This window comes from Xiphophorus couchianus, chromosome 14 (assembly GCF_001444195.1).
Source record: "Xiphophorus couchianus chromosome 14, X_couchianus-1.0, whole genome shotgun sequence".
Taxonomy (NCBI): Eukaryota; Metazoa; Chordata; class Actinopteri; order Cyprinodontiformes; family Poeciliidae; genus Xiphophorus; species Xiphophorus couchianus.
Genome location: NC_040241.1, coordinates 7,857,340 through 7,882,297, shown reverse-complemented (window position 1 = coordinate 7,882,297; position 24,958 = coordinate 7,857,340). Strand labels below are relative to the sequence as shown.

The 24,958-nt window shown below is 39.8% G+C and overlaps 1 protein-coding gene across 4 annotated transcripts in view; it reads right to left on the bottom strand.

The window, feature by feature from the left end:
- nhsl2 (NHS-like 2) overlaps positions 1-24,958 on the bottom strand; it is a 128,988-nt gene that overhangs the window by 21,803 nt on the left and 82,227 nt on the right. For 3 of the 4 annotated variants that reach the window (XM_028038177.1, XM_028038178.1, XM_028038179.1), the window contains exons 2-3: positions 18,995-19,252; positions 264-406 (exon numbers count right to left, since the gene is read on the bottom strand). In XM_028038177.1, coding sequence (XP_027893978.1) covers positions 264-406; positions 18,995-19,252 — 401 coding nt within the window. Of the gene's footprint in view, positions 1-263; positions 407-7,194; positions 7,420-18,994; positions 19,253-24,958 lie in introns of those variants that run through there. The other variant, XM_028038181.1, reaches the window with a different exon arrangement.

The window sequence follows — 24,958 nt, the reverse complement described above, 5'->3', positions numbered from 1 at the left end:
CATGGATGTGCAGCTGACAAATCTGCAAGAACTACCTGAAGTCATCTTCTCAACCTGGACCAATATCTCAGAGGAACGCATCAGACACCTTGCCAAATCTATGCTACTATGCAATCTTAAGGTAACAGGGACTTTAGGCGATCACTACTGACCACATGTGTTTGTTTACCAGCAAAACATAGTGTGAAAGAAATTTATAAGGAGTTCAGCAACACGAGACAGGCAAAGGCTTTGTGTCAGAACTTGCATGCGTGTTTGTTTACCAGGAAGATGAAGTCCGGCCTCTTGTTGTTGAGAGAGACTGGTGAGCGGCTGAGCGACGTGGACGTGTCGTCTGAGCTCTGCGAGGATGGATGGCGAAACGTCTGGCTGGTCAGCTTGGTGTCGTACAGCTGCTCCTCAAATTCTGCACGCGCACAGAGCACAAGCACAAAAACACGCAGTGAGAAGCAAATACACTTAATCTGGAGCACACAACACAAACTCACACACCAAATATTTTAGGCGCATGGCTGAGAGCAAAGATCCAGCAGAGCTGTTGCTTCACATCACAGCGAAACCTCCCTCCTGTGAGTCCCCGGCGCACCTTCTGCCAGCTTAACAGTCTGCCTCGGTTTACATTTAATCCTCTCCTGGGTTCTCCTGACTCTTGTTCTCCTTTAAACCAAACATTCTCAGTCGAGTTACCCTCTCCTTTTGGATATCTGAGTTTCTTCCTCTTGCCAGGAGCTTAAACTCTCCCCCTCCAGCTATTGTAAACAGATTCCTAAAACCCCCATCCACCCCCACCTTCCTAACCACACACCCACTCCCCCTCACAGCCCTTCAGCCAATCCTTTACCCCTAAAACACACTCCTGACCCAAACCCCAGTCGCCACTGAGCTGTCTGACACACATGTGCACACACGGACGTTCCCAATACAATCCTGGTGATGAAACAGCAGCACCAGAAAGACACGGGTCTTCAGTTGAACACGTTTGAATAACAGCAAAAAAACAGAGCACAGAAAGTTGGATGTGTTTAGTACTGGGGTTACATGTTATCTTAGATTAGAACACATTGATCACTTCTTGGGATTTTTGGAAATGGCCTGTTTTTTTTGTTTGTTTTTTTTTTTCAAAAGAGGACTGCTGAAAAGCAACTTTTCAATGCAGTTGTACAGTTTTCAGGGGGGTCACAAGTTTCGACTAAAACATACGCAAAGGTAATTAAATCCCGCACCCATCTGCCTTTACAAAAATAAGTCAAGCTTAGTCAAATTAGGTGAAAAGCATCTGTGATTCTCAATCTGATTTATATCTGGACTTTGACTGGGTCGTTCCAACGCATGAATGATTCAAACCATCCCACTGTAGCAGCTTCTTCTACATGTTTGCAGCAATTAAACTAGATTTCTTCTGGCTTTCTTTGAAAAACTCTTACAGATGTAAAAGCAACGCAGTAAAAATATGTAGGCTGTTTAGTTTTTCTAAATTCAAATACAGACGCTAAGATGTCGCCATATTGTTTACACTGCAATGCATTCTGGGCAGCTGCGTCCTACAAAATTACTGTTTCTGTCCGGCTGAAACAGTAATTTTTATGTAATAGGTAACGCTCAGCCCTTTCACTGTCACTAATTATCCATTCATTATCTGCTTTGTCACTGTGAGTTTTGATTTCACGTTAGATCTTGCTAACGGTTCCTGCTAACGGAGTTAGCTCCTCTGGCTGATATAGTTAAAACAAACTGACCACACCTGTTTGTTTCAACAGAAATCTCGTGCATAAAAACCACACAAAAACTTTTGAGGCAGTTTGTCTCAATTCAGACATTTTGTGGGCTGCCCTAGCCAGCCTCCAGGACCTTGATTTCTTGAGTTTTATCAACAGACTCGGCTAATCTTTTAAGTAATTCTTAGTTTTTTTACTTATCACAAACTGAAGCGGTTTGGTTGATAGGAAAATTACAACATATTTAGAGCAAAATGTTCAACTAGTAGTGGATCCCTTCAAGATTTAAGATAGCAAATGAAGTTGAGCTGATTTATTAATCTTCATTGGTTTCCGGCAAAAAGGTTTTATATGCATGCAAATAATTTTTGTAAAGTAGGGTGGGTGACATTAACTCAGCGAAGCAACGTGGGAGAGATTTGGATTCAACATTATAATCATGCACAGTAATTAATGTATAAAAGCAGAGCAACAGTGTATTAAATAATAATGCTGCATTTTTGAACAAGTGCAGACAGTCCAACCACCCACAGCTTTGGTGAAGCCTTAAATGGCATTGGGAATCATCGCTCTTGGCATGTTTCCTCGCTCAAGTGAAACGTGCCAGCAGAAGACAACTGTTTATGGGATCTCACTCTTTATGAGTGCAAATATGTCTCCAAACATCAAAGGAAACACAGGAAACCTGTAAGCTTGACATTTCCAAACCGTTCACTGCAAGTTAAGATGTTACATTTTGGACTTTGCAAAAGCTTTATCAAAGCAAAGTGAGGAAATCTTGAAGCAGTGCACTTAGAAAAAAAGACTAAATAAGGTTGTTATTCCAAAATGTTTCAACTAAAATACAGCTGGTTATAGTTGTAGTTGGGAAAAAAAAGTGTGGAAAGTTTAAAAAAATGACTACACAAAGGCAGAATAGACTGAGCTAAGCTGTAGAATCTTAAAGGTTTTTTAGGCCATGTTTCATAAATTACAGACAGAATCTGCCTCTTTCCAGTTCAAACACTCACCAAGTTAATGTGGTTGCTATTTTTGCTCCCACTGCTTATTAATCACAATAGGGATCACACTGGCTACTATTTACTGAAAAACAGAGCTCAAATGAAATAATACAATTCATGCTTTTAAAAAACGTTGGTAAAAGTAAATCCAAAAGGTCGTTTTTAAATTATGATTTAAATTATTAAGGGAAAACAGATGTGCATGTCAACCTGAGTCAATGCGGAAAAAGCAAACACACATCCCGTGACACATTTTGAATTAACAACAGTCATTGGACGGCTGTGTTCAGATCACAACCAAGTCTCATTTCTGCTGAACTTATAGAACCTGTCTAAAAATGAAGGAAGCAAAAGTAGCTAAAAACCAGCACTCAGAAGAAAGGCAGATAGGAGCCTGGAAAGAGTTTAATTTCTATGGCTTCCAGTTTTATGTGAACCACACTTAAAGAGTCATTACCACCAGTGGAATAAAACATGGAACTGTGAACCTTCCCAAATAATTACGGCCTACCAAAATGACTCCAGGAGACCATCAATGACTCATCAAAGACGTCACCAACGAACCCAGAAAATTGTCTAAAAACTCATCACTTGCTTCAGTTAAGGTCAGAGTTCATGATTTAATAGTATGACAGAGATTGGACAAAAATGGCATCCATGGGTTGGTTCAAGACCAAAATAGCAGCAAGGTTTGCCTCACAATTACCAGAAAACCATCAATGCTCAATAATTACTAACTCCTCAGACACATAAAACAGGTAGGTTGTGTGTCTAAAATTTATGTGGTCCCTATCATCAAACAGCACCATTTAGCTAGCTAGCTTAATTGGCAAAGACAGCTAAAGGGCAGCTGAATTGTCAAAAGCTGGCATGTTTTGGTTGTAGCTAGCAAAACATGTATTGAAGAGCATGCTAGCACATAAACTTTTGGCTAGAGCGCAGGTTTGCTTCAGTGCAACTTGGTTGTATATAAACTCAATTAAAAAAGAAAAAACTATTGTAATAGTTCAACACCTATACTTTTAAAATATTTTTTATTTAAAGGGGGAAAAACTCCCCAGGCTTTAGCCTTTATGCCAGTCCAAAAATGCAAAGCTAAACTGGAAGTCACTTTTTTTTATTCCAAAATGTTGAGTTGTTTACAAGTTTGTCATATTTTTTTTCTCCACAACTAATCAATAATGTTTCACTAATCAGTCACTTGAATAGCACACCTGACAGTCAAACGGTTGCAAAGCACTTAACATTTCACAGTTTCTAACTCCTCAGCAAGGTCACTGGCCAATCCGTACTTGTCATAATGAGGTACGTTCCCCCCCGCCTACCATCGCTGAGACATGTTACACACCGGGTGCTCGTTAGAGAAAATAATCAATTTTGTGGTGATTAAAAATTGCCTGACTGCTGCATACAAAAGTAGCTGGATCAGCCAGATAATAAACAGTGAAAAGGAGCTAAAAGTCGTCTCTTTCCCGACTGCAGTGGCCCAAAGAACTGAGGTGTCAGCAAGAGTCTGAAGATGCAGGGGGTAAACAAACTGATTCGGGAGAGGAAGAGTGAGAGGAGTGAGAGTGAGGCAAATGGCAGGCGAAGAAATGGAGAGAAAGAAAACAGGGTACAGCTGAGAGGGGGCAAAATTGGGAGGTAGGAAAGTAGAGAAAGAGACATATTGGAGATAGAATAATGATTTATATGCTCCAGGGCTAATGTAATGCAGATATAATGGAAACAATTAAGACATTCAAATAAATATTTCTTTGGAAAATATAAACGGAAATAAAATCTGATCTATAAAGTGACAAGACACAGAGCAATGTTGGGGAAAAAATGATTGGGTAAAAAGCCAAGGGCAAAGTAATACGACAGAAATAGATGGGAGTTAGGAGGAGAAGCAGAAAAGTCGCAGGAGTGGAAAAGGACAAGATAATACAAAAACAAGCGCGAGTGGAAGAAAAGAAGGAAGACAATTCATTCTACCCACCTGTGAGTCTATATGTGTACATATTAATGGTACTATGTAAAGGAAGAGGAACAAAGCTATTGGCAGAGAGTCCCCAGGTCTGTAAGAGGTAAAAATAATCTCACAGTCGGTAGTGAGTGAGAGCACCTTCTTTTTTATCCCGAGGCGTTTGCTCAGAATGCCAAAGTCAGCTTTAGGCCTATAATGTTCCAGAAGGATTTTAGAAAGTCATGACACCAGAATTAAAACAAATCCAACCCCAGACCATATTCAGAGGTAGCTGAAATATAAGTACGTTTATTGCGACGTGCCAGTCCGAGGACTCTGGCTCCCCAAACCGTAGGTCAGAGTAATGCGAAATGCAGAACGAGCGTTGCTGAGCAGAATAGGAATCGTAAGCAGCAGAGCGCCACGGCGAACATTCAAAATGCAGGATCAAGGCACAACATATGACATTTGCAGGAACGGCTCCCTGGAGCATCCTGTAACTTTTATGTCTCCCTCTCGTTTCCTCTCTCAGGTCTGATGCCAAGAAAATCTGATAGTTTAGCAAAAAGCTTTAAACAGCATACCAAACAGAAAAGTGACAATAGGGATAGTAATACTAAAACCACTTCATGACGTTTGATTAAGTCCAATTTTTGCAGGTCTCACACTCACAATGCAATATTACATTCCATAGATGTGGAATGACAAAGGCCACAAACTTTGAATGCCAATTTACACCCATGGATCTATATGTAGCTGTGTTTCCGATGCAAATGTGAGCAAATCTTTGTCTATATTCTGCTAATGTCAAAAAAACACAGGTTTACAATTGCGGTTTTTCATTGAAATAAGAAATAAAATTAAAATTACACGTGAATAAGCTTCTTCATGGGATAAGTCATTAAAAATCAAGGAAGAGATGGATGTAGATGTAAACAGTTACATGAGCTTATATTCATAATTCAGCCATGACGCTAGCGCTCATCAGTCAGTCGTCAGAGGAGACGTTGGCAGCTTATTTAGATGTTGGAGCGACAAAACCCTTATAACGGTGGTTTCATATGCTGCGTTTTGGGGAAATTATAGTCGTTGATTTTACAGAAGAGATTAAACATGTTGTAATGACACACAACGTTTTATGAACTGTGAGAACTCTGGTGGAGCCAGCGCCACATTGTCCAAAAAAAAAAATAAAAACAAACCATCATCCTCCTACTTCTTCCTGTCGTCGTCTTTGTGGTTTCCGTCAGTAGCATCCGGTTGTTAATCCCAGTGTTACTGGATCCATCACACACGTAACTTGCATGATGGAGTTTTGCGAAACAGATCTGTTATAAACATCTCCAAGGCTGAAAAACCACCTCATCGCGGCGCAAAAACATTTTTATCGAAAAACATTATTTTTTTTCTGAATTGGTGTGTTTCCACTAAGCAAATTTGCTTTTGTAGTTTCAATTTGTGCAACTCTATGGTTAATGGAAAAGCAGCTTATGGCTTGTTTCTTCGTGTGTGAAATTTGTGACGATCTCGTCTTGCATCCAAAGGTTCCTGCAGGTACTTGGACTTCTTCCTTCACCTTCATTTACCTTCACGTAGATGTGAAGGTAAAATAGTATTTCCAAATGGCTCTTGGTTGTAATTGAGTGCGTAATTGTCTGTCTTATGGACTGATGGTGACTTTTAGATGGTGTATTCTGCCTCTCAACCCAATGACTGCTGGGATACCACTCCAGTGACCCGGATCACCTCAAAGAAGGCATAAAAATGGTTGAATGGATTCAAGTCAGAAGAGTCAAAATTTTACACCACCACATTACTTCCTTTCTTCAACACCTACTGTTTGCAGTTTTCACTTCAAACCCCGATGCTCATGGAAACAAACCCACCCTGAGTGTCTGAGTAAGGGTCTTGACAGCTGGCTGATGGTAATAAGTCCCGTCCAAAGCAGCTTAGCTGCATTCATGGCTGCTATTTATTGACAATGAGTGGATTAAAGCAGTAAATACATCAGTAGATGTATTGTTCTACTGAAAAAGTGTCAGTATAGACAATTTCACTGAAGACTAGTCCGATAAATCGAAGTATGTTACTTAAATATTTCATTAAGTGGGTAGAACATGGAAGCGTCTTGGCACAATGTGAAGGTTTGGAATGAAAAAGAGACAAAGCGGTTTCTAAATCTCTTCAAGAATATTAATCAACACTTGTCTATAAAAACTAAAGCAATTTCAGTAAACAAGAGATTTGTAAACCATAACCAATGTCACACAAAGTTACACAATAATACTGAATGCTTAAAGACATTCTTTCATCTCACAAATATGAACAAAACATTATGTAAATGAAAAGGTTTAGGGGGAAACAAGCCTAAACAATTTGGGAATTTCAGGATACTGACACAATAATTCATTGAAAGGTATTTAATCAGGAACGTAACACAGACTTTTACCAATAAGAAACTGATGTGTCACTCATCGATACACACTTTCCTTGAATCTTTTCTCTTTGAGGCATTGTAACTTTTACTTACGTTTAAAAAAAAAACTCGAGGTTACACTAAAAGCACCGCAGAACCTCTCTTCCAGCGCCGATGAGTGGTCCACCATTAAAGGTTAAAGTTTGCAGACAGCCGCCGCGGTGTGCGCGCTGACCGTGAGGAGACGGGGTCTTGAGGACGGCAGCGTTTACAGCAGAGGGAGAGGGAAGGTAAACAGACGTAGATCCACGCTGCAGATAGCAGCCGGGGTCCGCTGAGTGCAGCTCTGCTAAATGACTGCGGGCTACTGTGGTGGGAAAACCAGGGAGGGAAGAGGGAGGAGGAGGGATTCTATTGGTGTTTGGGGTGTAAAGGTATGCCGGTCACTCCCACTTGTGCACACACACGCGCACCCCCAACCCACACACACACCCACACACACAGAGGGGTTAAGAATGGCCTACCCCACCCCCTTTTCCGTAGTCCAGACAAGCAAGCCAAGCGCTCATGCATTACTAACCTGTGCATTGTGTGACTTAGAGTATCTTTCAGGTGTTCATGCATAACCGCATTACCAAACTGTTCGGTGCTAAAGTTTCATTTAGTCAATGATTATTTTTTTAAGTTTAATGATCTACGCAACTCAATAGCCTCATGACTATGGGTAAAAAAATCAATAAAAAATTAGAAAATGTTCTCACTTGTTTACAGTGCAGCCACTCCAAGATAAACCCCCAGCCAGCGTTGACAATATTGCGCCCCGGTCATGTCCAATTTGGGTCATCCTTTCTTCTCTCCCCTTGGAAGACGGATTGGGGAAGGCTGATATTAACAATACCCCTCTTTCACCACCGCCAGGGGAGGTGGGGGTTTATGGAGGGGCAAGAGACAGAGAGAGAGAGGTTGTCTGTCTAGTAGACTGCGTGCCTGATGCCATGCATGTGCAAGTGTTTGCATGCACTAACATTCATGTCATGTCTGCGTCCTTGGGATTTAGCACGCACAACTGATCAATCCATTACAGGAAACAGGGCCAGTGTTTGAAAGCGTGCGAGTCCCAAGGAAAAGAAAATAAAGGAGGTTTGTGACCCAGTAGGACCTAGTTGGCAGTTAGTGACCTAGTTTGTGTCGGCTAAATGAAACTGTAAGGAGGGTTGTGACTTAACTATCAGGAAGTCCAGATTAGAATCGCTGTGTACAATTGGAGGAGAAAATAAGCAATGAATAAGTTTTTTTTGTGTGTGTGAGTGAGGTGATCAGTTTTTAAGACTGAAATTGTTGTCCATTTAGTCTTTTTAAAAAAATCAAACTCAAACATATTTAGTTTTTTGATTTATTAGTTGAAAAATAGATCCTACAGGTACTTGTTGGACTAGCATACAGCCTGAAGTAAAATCAGTTATAGTGAGAGAATTTGGCAACATTTTCAGCTGCATCGTCAAGGTCTTCGTTTTATTTCTCAAAGTGTTGTAAAGTTTGACATAATTAAACAAAAAAGAAAAAAGTAAAATCTTCGTCTTCAATTAGTCTAAACAGTACGGAACAAGAAAGCACTACATGCACACAGTACATCGTTTCTTGAACTTAGACGATGTTATCCGAAACCTACCATGTACTTTCCCAAACTGTCTGGGTTACCCTAGAAACTTTTAACAGATATTTGTATAAAAAGTACAGAGGCCTTTCCTGAAACATACAGAGAACTTTTTAGGAACTGAGTGATTACTTTTCATCAAGCTTCCACTTAATCCATGAAATGTACAGGATCCTTTAGAGGACATTCCAATAACGTCTTACTTACTTTCATGAACTTTCCGATTGCTTCCAGCTAACAAGGTACATTTGGAAAACTCATGTGGTTCGTTACTCTACCACAACTTATTGGGTAATTCCTTGTTTTTTAAAGGGTAGTTTCAAGAATTGTTATTGGGCACGTTTAGTGAACTTACACTGTTGTCTCCCAAAACCTGGAATGTTGTGTCTTTAAATCAGCCAAAGACTTTCCGTAAAGTAAGTGTCTACCTTCCTGGAACCTACTGGAAGCTTTCCCAAAACTTATCAGTGACTTTCTCTCACTGCTTTATGCAGTGATGGACGCACACTAACACAATCAGGCTCTGCTAAATCAGAAGGTAGAACAGAGGAGAGCTTCTCTTGCATTTGGTGTCACAATCAGATCTTGATGCTCACTTACGATTGTTACCTGAAATCGGATTTTTAATTTAAATTCTTTTTTTTTTTTTTTGCGTGCTCCTTCATACTACTAATCAAACCCGACCGCAATGAGACTTGGGTGTGAATGGTCCTGAAAGCGACCTGCATGCGCAGAAGAAGAACACTGACGTCACACTGCAGCGTACTGTAGGAAAATCTGCTTAAGATGTGAAGTGGCGGGATTGTGACGTGATGCACTTCAGTGACACAAACTTCTTTCATAAGTTCAAAATCATAATTTTCAGACATTGGTTACGTCCTGATTTCCCGCATCTGGCATTTTCGTTTGCAGAATCATGACCCACGTCTTTTACCAATGTCACGAAAACCAGATATGACTGGTTTGAAAACAATTGGATACACATACGATTTAGAACGGAAAATGGAAGTGGCAAAGAGGCCAAGTAAGGACTAAACATTAACCTAATAGAACTACAAAGTTAAGGAATCACAGTCATAAAAGACTAGCTCAGATAAAAGATTTATTTTATTGACCTCTTAATGTTAAATGCCAAACAAAGTATTTTGTTCAGTTCCAAGACTTAGTCTCTAATCTACACAAAAAAAGGTTTTTCCTTTTATGTTGTGCACTAATAAATAATGAGTTACGATTTTAAGGTTTTCTGTTTCCTTCAAAGCAAAACCATTAGCGCACAAGTCTCAAAATAGTGTGGCTTTAAATTAGCAATTGACTCGTTATGCTTGTCATTTTAGAGGCCGAAAGGCAGAAAAACGGGGGGAGAAACTCCTTTATCTTTCCAAATATACTCCTCTTATTAAAACAAAAAACATTAATGCCCAGATTTTCTTTTTATCTTCTGATCAGTATGGCTTCAATCGCTTCAGTATGAAAACAGGGAAAATATAAGCACTGCTCAATGAACAAAAGAGCTTTATGTCACATGAAATTTTAATGCAGTGCTTCATCATTTCTAATTTAGGGAAAACTGAAGCACTTTTCTGCTAGTCCCATAGAACTGAATTAGACTGAATAAAAAAATACATATATTATTGTTTTACTGAGCTTCCAGAGGATTATCTCCATTAAAGAGAAGTTTTTCTTGCCACTGTCGCTACATGCATGCAAATATAATTTACTGTCCTTCGAGAGGCGTGAGTGAATGCTGAAAGTCAGTAGCTGCGTTTCCATTAAAATTGTGTGCAAAACTTTATAAATATTCTGCTAACATTAAAAAAACAACAATTTTGCAATTGCTGTGTTTCCATTACATAAGAAACGCAATGAAAGTCACACGTAAATAAGTTTGTTCACGCAATAAGTCTTTAAAAAACACGTCGCGCCTTCATCCTCCTGTCACTTTATGGTTTCTTCTTCGGATTTTTCCGCCAGCACTAGCATCTTGTTATTGGTCACATGACCTGTGTGATGTGGGGAAAAAAAAGGTTTTCCCACTGCAGTTTTGTGAAAAACGTTGATTTCAACAATTTAAACAACCTCATCATCTCAAAAACTCTTCGTCAAAAACGTTTTTTTGTTTTATTTTTTCAAAATTGCCGCGTTTTCATTGAGCGAATTTATTTTCAGAATTCCAATTTGCGCAATTTTATGGTAAGTGGAGGCGCATCTGCTTGGTTTCCTTAGATTAGAAAACTTTATTCTTAACTAATCTGAATAACAAACTGAACTTGACGGATCAGTTTGATAACTGGGATCATTTGGAAATTCACCAATTCCTCTGAAATGGAGGTGTTGAGTCTGAGCACCACCATCGCTTGCTGTTTGCTCCAACCTGTTGCATCTCGCAGTCTGTTGGGTTCATGCCAGGGAAATAAGACTTAATCTTTCTTCCCTTTCGTCTGTCTGAGCACCGGAATAACTCATTGCAACAAATTATGAAATCAAAGCGGCGTAGTGCGATAAAAGCATCCGAGGCATCGACCTAACTGATCAAGACTTCAGCTGTCAAATTAAGCAGATTCACCACAAGCCGCCAGAGCTTCACCGTTCACTTTTAGTGCAACTTATCACGCACAAATTAAGCAAACACTACACCAACACGGTGAGATAATTCTACTGAAATGTAGAATTTAATAAAAGCCACCTGAAGAAAGACTTATAAAATATGCAAAGTGCAGAGGAGGAGAAACAAATATGAATATTTAAGCTTTTCTTCATGATTCATCGTAGCGCTACGAAGCAGGAACCCTGTCTGGCTGCAAAGACAAAGAGACATAAGGAATGAAAAGTGGACTATTAATCCAAAGGGTAAACTTAAACATCTGGTGATTAACGGTCGTGGAGACTTGATAAATGCAATTAAGATGCGGCCGCTGTATATATCTTGGAAAATGGAGAAGCTCTTAGCAGCGATATAGATTTGAGAGCGGAGAGGAAAGAAGTGGCTCGAAACGTCTTGTTTTTGTACATCTGAGTTGGAGAGTTCATCTGTCAACACTGGAATGTACCAGCTTTGAACACTTGGTGATAAATGTAGGTTAATGAAAACCACGTTGGGCACCATGTTTAGTAAAATACTCGGAACAACAAGTGAGTTAGCTTGCTCCTATAATGACCCAAATATGCCTTTATGAAAAGGTTTTGGGTTTTTTTCTCCAATTCCAGCAAGAGGGGCTCAGATGTGGTTGGGGCGGTGGTGAATGGATTAGGCCTGAGACGCATTTTAAAGGAGATCTGAGTCGGGATTAATGGCAGGATGTCTGAATTTTCTAAATTCTTCCCGTCTGGTCTTGCCAAAAACTTGAAATGAACCTGCTAAAGTCTTGTTGAGAGTTCATATCACTGATCGTTCAGTCTGTGGCTGAATTATATTCTGAGTCTGGTCTTCTGGTTCCAGTCCGGTCACAGGTAATAATATCTCTTATTTTTATGATGAACTAGAGCTGCCTTTTCCAGAAGACAGTTTTTTTTTGTACAGTAGACAAAAACAATTTTTTTTAAACCTTTTTTTAAATAAAAAAAATAACGGCAGTACCAAAGTCCCTCCTCACTCTCATACACGAAGGGATATTATTTCTCATCTTCATATAAACAATTAATGAATACCAGAGGCTAGGGAAAAAAATATACTGAACAAAGAGAAATCAGAATAGTCTAAGTAGATTTACAAAAAACTAAAAAATAATTTAAAAAAAAGCTGATCAGTGCATTTAAGGGGTGGAGAATAAATCAATAATAATATATATCACGATAAACATGTGATCTATATCAGTAGAAAATATGTCTGATAGAATATTCAATATATAAAATATTCACTGAACTCCGATCCAGAACCACACAGCATTCTGGGAGATGTAGGCAGAGGAAAGGCGTTAGCTGCTCAACCTCTTCCAATCAGCTTAAGGTTGGTAGAATCAACTAACTCACTCTCTCTTTGGTTACCTAGCAACAACTTGTTGAGTAACTTGCGCAGCAGCAGTTTCAGGTTTCACTACTGCGCTTCGTAACTACTGAAAAATAAAAAACTACAACGGCGTGGAGTGAAAATTGTGGATAAAACAGTGAAGGCCCCGCCACCATCTTGCCTGTATGTCAAATATTTTAAACTAATCAATAATTATTGGCTATCAACTGATGTCTTATGCTCATATCATGATGGGCTGTATCGTGTATTTCTTGGTGCGATTTTAGCAACTCAGTCTGATAGCAATTATTATTAATCAGAAATAAATTTCCTTTACCAAAGTTTTTAAAAATCTTTTAGGCACTCAGTTAATCAAACCGATCATAAATCATAAAGTAGCGCAGAGCATGAATCCGATTGAGAATGAAAGAGACGCCAAATACTGTTTGTCCTTTAAGAACACGCCCCAGTATGCTAATACTTCATATGCTAATGTTTAGCCGGCCGATGACCGGGAGTATCACCGCCGCGCGCGCGCTCAGCGGCGACAAGTAAAATAAATCTTGCATAAATCTTTCCGGCCACGAGGATCTCAAATCTGCCTAACACCAGAGGTAGACGGCCGGCTTCATAAATATGGAGGGCAGAAGAAGAGTGTTGAGGAGCGGGCAAGAGCATGAATATTTTATGGAGCCGAGGCCAACGGGAGAGCGAGGACGGCCAGGGAAACCACAGCTGGTTCGCCTCCGTGTTATATAACAGACGCCCAAACAGACACGCAAAGCAGGGAGACATATAGAAACTTACACAATACTGACACACACACACACAGCAGGGAGTGAGAGAAACGCCGAGCGACGGAGAAGTCACACGCATGTTCTGCGCGACCATTGATGCGGTCCACCCACGAGTGTTTTCATCCATCTTATTTTCATCGTACACAAGACGCCAGCCTGTCTCAGACAATACCGGGCATAATACACATACCGGGCATAATCCCAAACACACGCAGAGAGAGAAAAAGAAAATTTTAAAAAAGGCAAAGGGGATGGATAGAAAAGAGGAGAGAGACAGAGATGTAAGATGGGACAGCCGTAACAGAACAAATCAAACAGAAGCAAATGATATGTGAAATCTTAATAACGTGATCGGAAAATGGTCAAATGATGATGTGGGAACATCTTCTCATGTATGGTCTGATCAGAAACACCTGAGCTCCCAGAATGCCTCATTTTTCATCAGTTCTCTGTCTTCCTAAAGTCTGTAAGAACGCGAGTAACTGCGTCTGCTTTTAAGGGATTTCCAAATAACTTATCGTCATGTGGATGTGAAACAAACTGCAAGATTTGGGGCAGGTGTAAGAATCACGTCGCTCCATTGTTCTTGGGGTGAAATTACTCGACGGATTTGCAGCTGCGCCGTTTTAAATGTACAAAAAATATGTTGTAGATATGATGCTAAGAGAGAAGACACGCATATCTGTGAAAGGTAAGAAAAGGAAAGTGAACTAGAAGTTGCTACAATCCAACTGTATTACGTTTGAGTTTAAGCTAGGGGTTCCCAAACTTTTCCAAACTATGGCTCCCAAACTGGATTAGCTTCATTAGTACAGACAATGCTACAAAGTACGAGAAAAATCGTCAACTTTTGTTGTCTCGTCAATAATTATATTTGTTGAGCATAGATGTTGCCTCATACCTTGTGATATTAGCTGGCTACACTAAGCTAGCTTGAGGAGCAAAGCAGCTTGGTGAATTTACCTGGCAGCCAATCAGAAAGACGAAATGGGAAAATAACATTTTTAATAAGTTTTTCTGTCCCATCTTTTACAGTTGATTGAAAAACAGATTAGATTTTATGATCAAAAACAATGTGATGAACGTTTTTGTATTATATTTTGTCCACCCCTCCACTTTGAAAAACTCTGGGTTAAGCTACAGCAACCTGAAATCGTAGGAAACCCCAATAAATATTCTATTTTAAAGAATATCTATTCTTCTGCCACTCACTTTCAGCTGTGAGGTGTTTGAGGAGGCTTCCTTCAAGTACAGCCTATGTCAAGTCACCCTTCTGCTCAAAAATGAGATCAAGTTCTTGACTTTAATTCAGACCAGTCCACTTGTCAATTCTCAGCCATTTTCGATCCATTGTCTGAAAATGGAATGAGTGTGGTACAGCTGCAAACCAAGTGATCCAGACAAACTGGCATGCCAGGTATGGAGAGGACGAACCAGACGCTGCACTTCCATTACAAATGTCCGCAAAACTTTGTTGATGTTCTGCTAAAGTCGGAACAAGACAATTTTGGGATTGCACTGACCCCTTATAAAGAAGAAACGCAATTGAAATCACAAGTGAATAAGTTTGTTGATGCGATACATCATGCAGCGCCATCATCCTGTCATCTTCTTCGTCTTTTCGGCCCAATGCAGTTTTGCGAAAAGTGCCAGTTTTGATACAGCTGTGAAACCATCTCATCCTATCGCAAAAAAACCCCAAAACGTTTCATCATTTTCTTTTAGCAACTTTATTTTCATCATTCCAATTTGTGTAATTCTATGGTCAATGGAAGCTCAACTGGACAAGAAGGTTCACCTTCCAGTGGGACCAGAACCCTAAACATGCAGCACCAGCTACAATGGGACGGTTTGGATCAAAGTGTGTTCAGGTGTCAAACTCTAGACTTCAGTGCAGCAGAGAATCTGTGGAGAAATTCTTCAAAATTGATGCTCAAAGAAGGGCTGAAACAATTAATTGGATTAATTGTGATTAATTGATTATTGAAATAATGATCAACTAATTTGGTAATCGATTAATCACTAACTGGAGCATACAGACACAAAAAAACAGGTAGTAATTAAGCCAAAACTGTTCAAAAATATATATATATATTTTGCATTTTAGATGAAAACCCTTCTTTGTCTGTGAATATATTCAACCCAGAGTAGTTTTAGCTTCACCTGGTTCAAATTATGTAAAATTCTCCCATTTAGCACCTTCGCTATACAGTTATTAATTGATAAAAATAGTCAACAAATCAGTCGTTCTTTAGCTCCAGGTGCATCCTTTGCTACAAATTTTCAACCGCATGCTAAAGAAATGCTATCTTATTGCATTTTAGGCAATACAATGCTTATTTTCTTATTTTGTAAAGAAATTGAATTATTCGTTTACTGGCGATTTTTACATATTTTCAATATTTTATTGACGAATAATCGATTATTCTGACATTAGGGCTGCAACTAATGATTAACAAAATAATCGTTAGACGAAGTCCTAGTTCAAGTCCAGCCTGATTGAGCTTTAGCTGAGTTGGAAAGAGTGGGTGACTAAGTCTGTCTCTACATCAAGCAGAGCAAAGTTGGCCCAGCTGTTCCCCAACACGAATACAGCTGTTATTGTAGTGAAAGGTGATTCCACAAACTACGGGCTCAAGAATACGAACGCGGCCACCTTTTAAAGATTTCCAATCGTGAGACGCTTTGAAAAGAAGCATTGTTTTCCTTCCGCTTCTCCTTTATGCACCACTTTGTGCTGGCCTGTCACATAAAATCCAGATTGGACACACTGACGTTTGTGGTTGCGACGTGACAAGATGTGCCCAAAGTTGGGCTTGAAAATGAATTAATCGGCTTCCGCTCCGTCAAAAGTACTTTCCCTTTGTACACATCCTGTTCAGAGAGCTTTTATCAAATGGAAAACAATTGATTAGAGACAATAAAGAGGAGCATGAGCAAGCAGAAGAGCAGCGTGGCTCCTAATCGAGTTGCATCAAGCGTTGCTCGTACACCAAAGGTGAAACGGAATGAAATTTTCATACCGCATTTCCACATTCAAATAAGCATTCACTCTGCAATGTTGATGCAAGATTGACGGATTCATCAAAATTTTATATGTGCAGCAGAGACGAGGCAGCGGAGTCGTCGATGAGCCTAAAACATCAACGTGCCGAACGAACAGGCGCCTGCAAAACTCAGCAACTGGAGCAACTTGCTCTACAACTTTTAGCAAACTTATGTTTCAGTAGCTCAGTAACTTACAAAGCCTTCATTAGTAATTGATTGTCGTTTTTACTTGTCTTCCCTTGAAGACTAGAGGAAACAATGCCAGTCGTCGGCCAGATTGATTCTTCAATCAGTGACAACAACACTCTACGGTAGGGAAGTTCTTACCTCAGAAAGAAAAGTCAGAGCTAGCTATCTTCAGTATCAATGAGATTTTTAATAATGAAGTCAGAGGAAGAAGCTGTTTGAAAACACAACACACTTCTTCTTTAGACAAGATTAGGGTTCATTGAGCCGAGAGAGACAAGAGAAAACAAAACGCGAAGCCTCGCAAAAACTGGAAATTTAGCCACAAAGCTTGTGCTTTTCTTGAAGTTATCGAGGCGATCAAGCTTCTGATTTAGGACAAACTACATCCACAAGATATACAGCGCTGTGAAAAAGGGTTTTTGCTTTTTTTGTCACCAATTCGTCAAACAGATTTTAATTTTGGATAGAGATGACTAGAGTAGAAACAGAAAACTGAACTCTACTCTGTAGAAAAGCTTCAAATTTGCCCAGTTTGAGGATTTATGAGTATGAACGTCGTTAAGGTTACGTTACAGAATTTAAGACCAGATTTTGGATAGGCCACTTCAAAACTTAACTCGTTTTCTGGGGAGTTTTGAATCATTCGTGTTGCATAACCAAAGTTTTAAGCAATAGTTCTGCACTGACGGTTGGACTTTCCCCTGCAGGATGTTCTGGTAGAGAGCAGAAGTCGTGATTAGGTCGATTACGGCAAGTCGTCCGGGTATTGAGGAGGCAAAGGAGCCTCACATCCTTACATTACCTCCACTATGTCTGTTTCTGAGATCACATGTAACATGAAGACGCATTCAGCTTCCGACATCCACAAATTTGGGACAAACGTCCAGAAAACGGACAAACTGCCAAATCACTGAGTTTCTTTAAAGAAAAGCTGAAAACATGAAAACATTTAATTTCCCTTTGGTATCAATCAAGTAAAGTTGAATTTGATTGGGAGTTAGTGGAACCTTGATCAATATATTCGATGATTTCAACGACGACACTTGACCAGATGTAATGTTTCATAACTTGCTACTGTATTATGTTTTTGTGACCTAAAGCACTTTCAACTTTTTATTTATTTAACCGAAAGTCACTTTTAGGTGACTTTACAATAAATTGTATATGATCTTGTTTTCGGTTGGTTGTGGTTATGTGCGTCTGTTTGAGTCTGAAATAAAGTTTCTATCTTTATTATTGTTGTTGTTGTTGTTATGTGCAGTAAATTAAAGCTTGCGGTCTGATGAGTTGAGTTAGTTCTTTTTCAGACTCCAAGCAGAAGACGTTATACATTGTTCTTTTGTGGCGTTTCTTTTTTTGGGTTGGCCAGAATTAGCCATCAGTGACGCACTGTAGTCTTACTTATTATATCCCCACACCTTTCTGCAAAATTCAGCACACACCACGTTTCATAAAAGTGGTTTACTATAGCGAACATGCATGTGATGAATTGAAGGATTCGCTCTCTAATTTATAGCCTCCTCAAAGTGTTAAGGTTGTCACCTTTTCTTTTCTTTTTTTTTTTTTACCTACATCAAGCTTATGTCCATTTAGTGAACAACCAGCAGTAATTACAATGATGGCAGGCAAACAGAGCATGAGCCACATCAGGAGCGATAAAAAAAAGAGCAAGTGAAAGAACTAACTGGTTAAAATTGGACTAGAGGGGAAAAAAAACAAAAGCTACCTGAGACCAAAAATGATGGCCTGAATATGCACGCGCACACACACAGACACACACACACGATGAACGCTCACAAAAATCAGAGGTGAATAAGAAAATCTCAATGTCCCACCTATTAAAAACACCAATAATTTCCGACGCTGAAAACTTATCTCACAGCGAGACGCAACCCATCAGTTCCATCAAGTGTTTAGTTAACACAGAGCAGGGTGATTTAAAACAAGCCTGCAAGGTGATTTTGATAGCACACACACACACACACACACACCCTACGGTGCAACAAAACCACATGGTAACGGGTGAAAACAACACGCGCACGTCCACAGGCTTCATATCTGCATGCAAACACACACGCGCAAGCATGTTCAAGGTGGCCGTCACACACCCATATCAGCGCAGTAAACACTCTGCCATCCGCCCCTGCTTCAACGCCTCTCCCACCCACTCAAAACACAGCACACACACACACCCAAAACACACACTCCTACACCATCCGTCTACACGCCCATTCTCGCCTCTCCTCCTTTTTTTTCTTTTGACATCCGTCCGTCCGTTCTTACCTTGCAGCAGGCTCTGGAGGTTGAGCTGCGCCTGCTGGTGCAGCTCCTCGACACACTCCGGCCTGCTCCACGAGCCGAACACGTTCACGCTCTGTTGCCATGGAGACCTGAAATGGGCCGCGCTGCCGCCGCCGCTGCTGCCTTCGCCGCTACTGCCTCCGCTGCCGCCGCCGCCACTGCTGTGGTTACCGTCGCCGTGGCTGCTGACGCTGTTGCTGCCACCGCGCCTTCCGCTCTCTGGCTCGAGACCGCTGGCGGCTGGAGGAGGAAGGGAGCGCGAGGGAGGAGAGGAGGGCACGAGAAGGAGGGAGGGAGGAACAGTGAGAGGAGGTGATAGATGGATGGAGAGACGAGGAAGGGAAAGACAGAGATAAGGAAGAGAGTAGGAACATTGTAGGGAAAAGTGGGAAGGAAACGAGCAAAGAGGAGAAGAAAAGAGTTGATCATGAGGAGCGGGAGGGTGAGGTGCAGGAAAAAAATAGGAGGAGAGAGAGAGAAAACCACACATATAAATAAAAACGCATGATTTGCATATCTAATACCCAGAGACGTAGATTACATAACATTATTTGTTGTCAGGGAAAACAAGGACCTAGGAAAGAGGAAGAGAAGGGAGGTAGCAAAGAAGGAAGGAAGGAAAGAATTCATCATTTTAAAAAAAAGAAAACTTCATTAAGGCAAAGAGGAGGAGAGAAAAGTACAGAACGGATTTGGAGGGGAATCAGAGAGGTTTGCTTAATTAGCCAGGGAAAGGAGTTAGAGGAAGATAGAGGGAAGGCGAAGAGAGGGGATGAGGAGGAGGATACATCAGGCCAGAGCGGGATGAGAGGATACAAAAAACAGGCAAAAATGAAGAACTGGGAGAGAAAGAAGATCAAGAGTGGGAGGAGAAGAAGAAATCTGATACTAGAAGGGAGGAGGACTGAGATGTTGGGGTTTATTAGAACAAGAGTGTAAAACAAAACAGAAAGAAACAACCCAAACCATGATGGGAATGTATGGTTCTGATCTGTTTCTAATCAATGAACTGATCAGAGACGTTCAGTCACTGATAGTCTCTCTGCCTGACATGTCACTAGCTGCGTTTCCATCAACGATAAAAGTGCGCAAATTGAAATTACTAAAATAAATTTGCTAATTGGGAAAAAAAGAAGAGTTTTTCGACAAAATGTTGTTGCGCTAGAATGAGGAGATTTTTCCACTGTATGGAAACAGATGTGACCGCAACCACACGAGTCAGGTGATCAACAGCCGGATGTTACTACTGGCGGAAACGATGAAGAAGACAGGAAGTAGGAGGAGGAGGATGTTTTGGGGGTGTTTGTCTGACAATCGGTAGGTGGCTACACCAGAACATCACATAGTTCATAAAACATTCAGTCATTGGAACGTGTTGAACCCACAGATTTTTAATCACAGAAAGCACGCTCACTCATGATTTCCAAACATCACAATTTTTTCTTGTTATTGACATTAGCAAAATATTAGACAAAGACATTTGTAATGTAACACAGCTGAAGTGAGCAGCAAGGTAACTTTAACAGAGACACCGGTGAGAGATGAAAGTCTTCTTTAAGGGTTACTTAACGTTCTTACAAACCTATAGATATCTGGCCCCTCTATATATTCAACAAACTAACTTAAAGTAACACAAATTGGATGATTTTCAGATTGAAACCCAAAACCCTGATATTTATTTGATTGCCAGGTGAAAAGTTAAGTGTTTAAGTGAAAGCCAGGTGATGTGCAGAATAACACTCTTTGGTGTGAATGCCGTTACTGAGTGAAGATCACTCATGGGGTAGCTATTTTGAGCATAATGAAATGTGATTAAAATAAAGTCACAGAGAGTGAAAAAAGTTGCAAGAAACTGTTCGAAAGCAAACTCAGACCGCAAGATGATGAGAGAGAGTGAAGCTTTGAGTAGATAACAAGAAGGCTGAATGTATTACAACACTTTTTTTCCACACAGTCACCTCTGACAGAAGCGGTCTTCTTCTAACATCTGATGATCTCAAGGGTCTGGTATCTTTGCTTTACGTTCAATATAATTCATATCTGCAGTTCAATACATTATTGATGCAGACGAGATGAGTTTTAACTCACCACTGGACCTCAGTTCACTCTGATTCAATCTGAACCGACAGAATAAAATTGTTGTCCATGAAGGCCTTCAACAATTATTCCATTAACTGACCTGCAACAGATCAGCCGTTCAGCAATTAAATCTTAGGAATAAAAAATATAGTTCCTAGTTTATGAACAACAAATACAAAGTTAATCACACAAGGAAAAATAGAGCTGGCGAAATTCAAAGGGTACAATCATAAGACACATTGCTCAATCAACAAAAACTCAAAAATTGGCACTAAAATATTCCAGAAATATTGACAGACCACATTGCAGGCAATCAAAGCCGAGCAGATAAAACCAGCCAGGTAAGGTCATTTTATTTATATAGCACATTTTCAGCAACAAGGCAATTCAAAGGGCTTTACATGAATTAAAAGGAAACACAAACCAAAGGAAAGAAGAAAAAGAATCAAACAATGTTGATCTAAAGTTTATAAACTAGATATTCCTGATCTGGGTTGTTAGGTAAGTAGAAGTACTCCCACATACCAAATAATAAGGCGTTTTATAACAGCAGCTGACCTATGTGAACAGAATAAGTTAATCTCTCTTAACTTGGCTGCTTCTTGTCATGTTCACGGTTTGTTCTGAGTCTCAGTTCAAATCAAAGTTTGTTTGAATCCAGAATAGCTTCCTGCCGCCTTGTTTTCAGAACCTGACGCAATACAAACTGTGACAGCCGATGGTCCAATGGGAACAACAACAACAACTGAGGCATAACTCTCACTGACAATGATTGCAGCTAACGCTATACATGTTTGATAAGAAATGGTGACAGCGTTGTTAAGCCTACCAAAGATTTTTGTCTGTTTTCATAAAAACTCTGTTAACCCAAACTTTCAAATGTAATATTGTTTTTTTAGATAATGAAGTAAAATGTGGAACAGTATTTTCTCTCTAACTACTCACTATGTCTTACTTACACGTTAGCTTGGGGCAAATCAATGCATTCTGTGAAACCTGCCTACGACTCTTTGTGTTAGGAAATGTTATCGTGGTAACTATGGATACCAGATGGAAATGCGATATTCACTGTAATGCTTGTCTGCCCAAAAAAAAAAACATAATTCTTTGCCATATTTTAGAGTCAGTCAACTTTTCTAACTCCTGGAAACAGCTAGCTGTACTGCAGTAGACACAAGCATAAACTGCATGTGGAGACTTTGTTCACGGTGCTATTTATGTTTCTCCTACTCTTTTTGTCATTGTTACATTTTAAGGAGATATAAACTGTTCTTTGTTGTCGCTTTATCTATTGAAAAGTAAAACTGTGGTGGTAAAAATAAAGTCGTGAGATTTTTTGTAGGGAAGAGATGACTCAAGCCTTGCGAATCTAAAACTCGGAAAAGGTTTTAGATTTCTTTTGGCCTGGTTAGCCAAAAGAAATGCACCCAGTTTGCTAATTCTTTTGGGATCGACTGGGGAAAAAAAACAAAAACAGAACAAGTTTTTGAACAGGATATGAGTCGCTGCATCTTTGAAAACACTTGCTGTGTTTAACCAAGTTCAATTAATTAAAAGCAGATTTGACAGCATCAAAAGTCTGCTTTTGGTTTAAGGCACTAGATAGATACTAATAAATCAAAGAGAATGGAAAAAGCTTAGATAGTAATAGACAAATATTTTGTGTTTTACTTACTTAATGTTTTTCTACCGTGAGAAGAATTTAATTCATTTAACTTATTTAATTTTGTCTTAATTAAAAAATAAAAGTAAAACCTATGCTAGTGGGGCAGTTTTGTAGCATTTTTGAACTGCAGCCACGCAAAATCAGTCCCACAAATGACCCCCAAAATGCTTTAAACACTCCCGATCTACAGGGTGTGAAATTTATAACAACCTACAAAGACAAATTAAATGAAGAAGTCGGACTGAAAAATGTTTTAACATTTATTCACCAAAAACAGTTGGATTGTTATAAATATGAGACAAAAAACCCCCCAACAAATTCCTTCAGTTAAATCCCTTTTTAACACAAATCACTTTCGACGCAGACATGTACTTCTACTTTGCGTTCTTGAGGAAAAGCAAACGGGAAGCTTGAAAAGGAACGCCGCCTCGTTCGGCGTGAAAACATTCGGCAGCTGTCTCGTCTGCTCTAAAAGCAGACATCTTCTCCCACAAAACCAGTCACAGTGTGTGGAATCACAATTTCACCCTCTCAGCTTCCGGCTTCATTTTCCTAATCGGCTTTCACACAATCAGCTTCCGCCAGACGGAGCTGCTGCTGCTGCTGCTGCTGCTGCTCGGGGTGCAGACGCGCAGCGTCAGTTTGCACTGAGCATTTTCACTTTTACGCAGATCAGCTACGCTCTCTTTTGCGATGATTCCTCCCGAGATCAATCTGTGTTCGCAAATTGTTTTGCTGGTCTTGTCAGAAGGTAAGTGTCCCATTTGGGAATCCGTGTTTATCCTAATGCACTGTATATGTATATACACTGTAAGAAAAATTTCCATAAAAAAAAAAATCTGAAAATTACCCAGACATTTTTTGGTCAAACATTTCCGTCAACTGGTTTTTACAGTAATTTATTCACTTTCCTGTTTTATCAAAAAATGGACATTTTCCATATTTTTAGAATAGATGTCCTGTTGCATTCACAAACTGTTAAAAAAGTGAAACGTTCTGTATTTTTACAGTGAGTCTCACAAACACTGACATATAGTAGAAAATGCAGGACTTGCGCGTTAAAAGTCTTAACAGAAAGTTCCTTCACACGTCTACAGTACATTTACAAAAACTTTTATTGGATTTGATTGCTCTTTATGTAAACTACATCCACTGACGCTAAAAGGGTTACCAGACTTGAAACTCCTCAGTTGCCCAGTGCACGCAAGTAATTAGTGAGTGTGTGAGGAATAAAAGGAAATAAGTGATGCCTTCAAGGTGCCTACAAGATAACTTAAGTTGAGTTGCTACAAACTGTAAAGATTAAAATGTGCTTTAGTGGTACAGACTCTCATAATCAGCTTATTTGTGGCAGATTAACTCATTTCACTTTGGTCTGAATTTCAATATTGTTCTGCAGCCATCACTTCATATTCTTTCGCAGCATTAAACTTTAATACAAAATGAAATCTCATCAATCTAAGAGGAAACGTGTATAATTAACAAAACTTTGAACTATGTGTCCAAAATTACAAAATAAAATCTGTTGGGTATCAATTGCTGAAAAAAAAAAATAATAATGCTATCTCAGTATCCACATTGATTTATGTAATGCATTATATTGATCCCTTCTTATTTCATAAGCACTTGTGAAAAGAAGGCCACATCCTTTCTGTCTGAGTGTGGATATTTTGTGATATACTCTGTTCACAAACGAAGCTGTTCTGCTTAGCAACTACTTTCCACCTTCATCGGTGTTTAATTAAGCAATGAGTGTTTGAACTTGTGGAATTTTAAAAAGTTAAATGTGCGACCTAGCGGTGAGTGTGTTCATGCTCGCTCGCAAGACGGGTGAGATAACGTGCTGGAGTCAAACAAGCCTCGGGAGCTTCTAAAAATGTGGCTCAGATTACTGTAGATACCAGATCCGAAGGGAGAAAAACGTGTTAACTACCTGATCTCCTCCGAGACATCTCTGCTGCATCCTCACCGTTCTCTCAGCAAATTCAAGACAAGAGGAGTCATCTTCTGTCTGTCGAGGTTTTTCACAGCCTTACAGGACACAAGCGTCATTCGAAACCACACCACTACCGAGATTTTGTCAGAGTTAGACACTAGCTCTCAAATAAACATGCAGAGATTAACTCCAAATTACAGATCAACGTCCTTTCACGTCATACAAGTTGATCCATGGAGATCACATGGCTTCGTCTGGTTTTCAG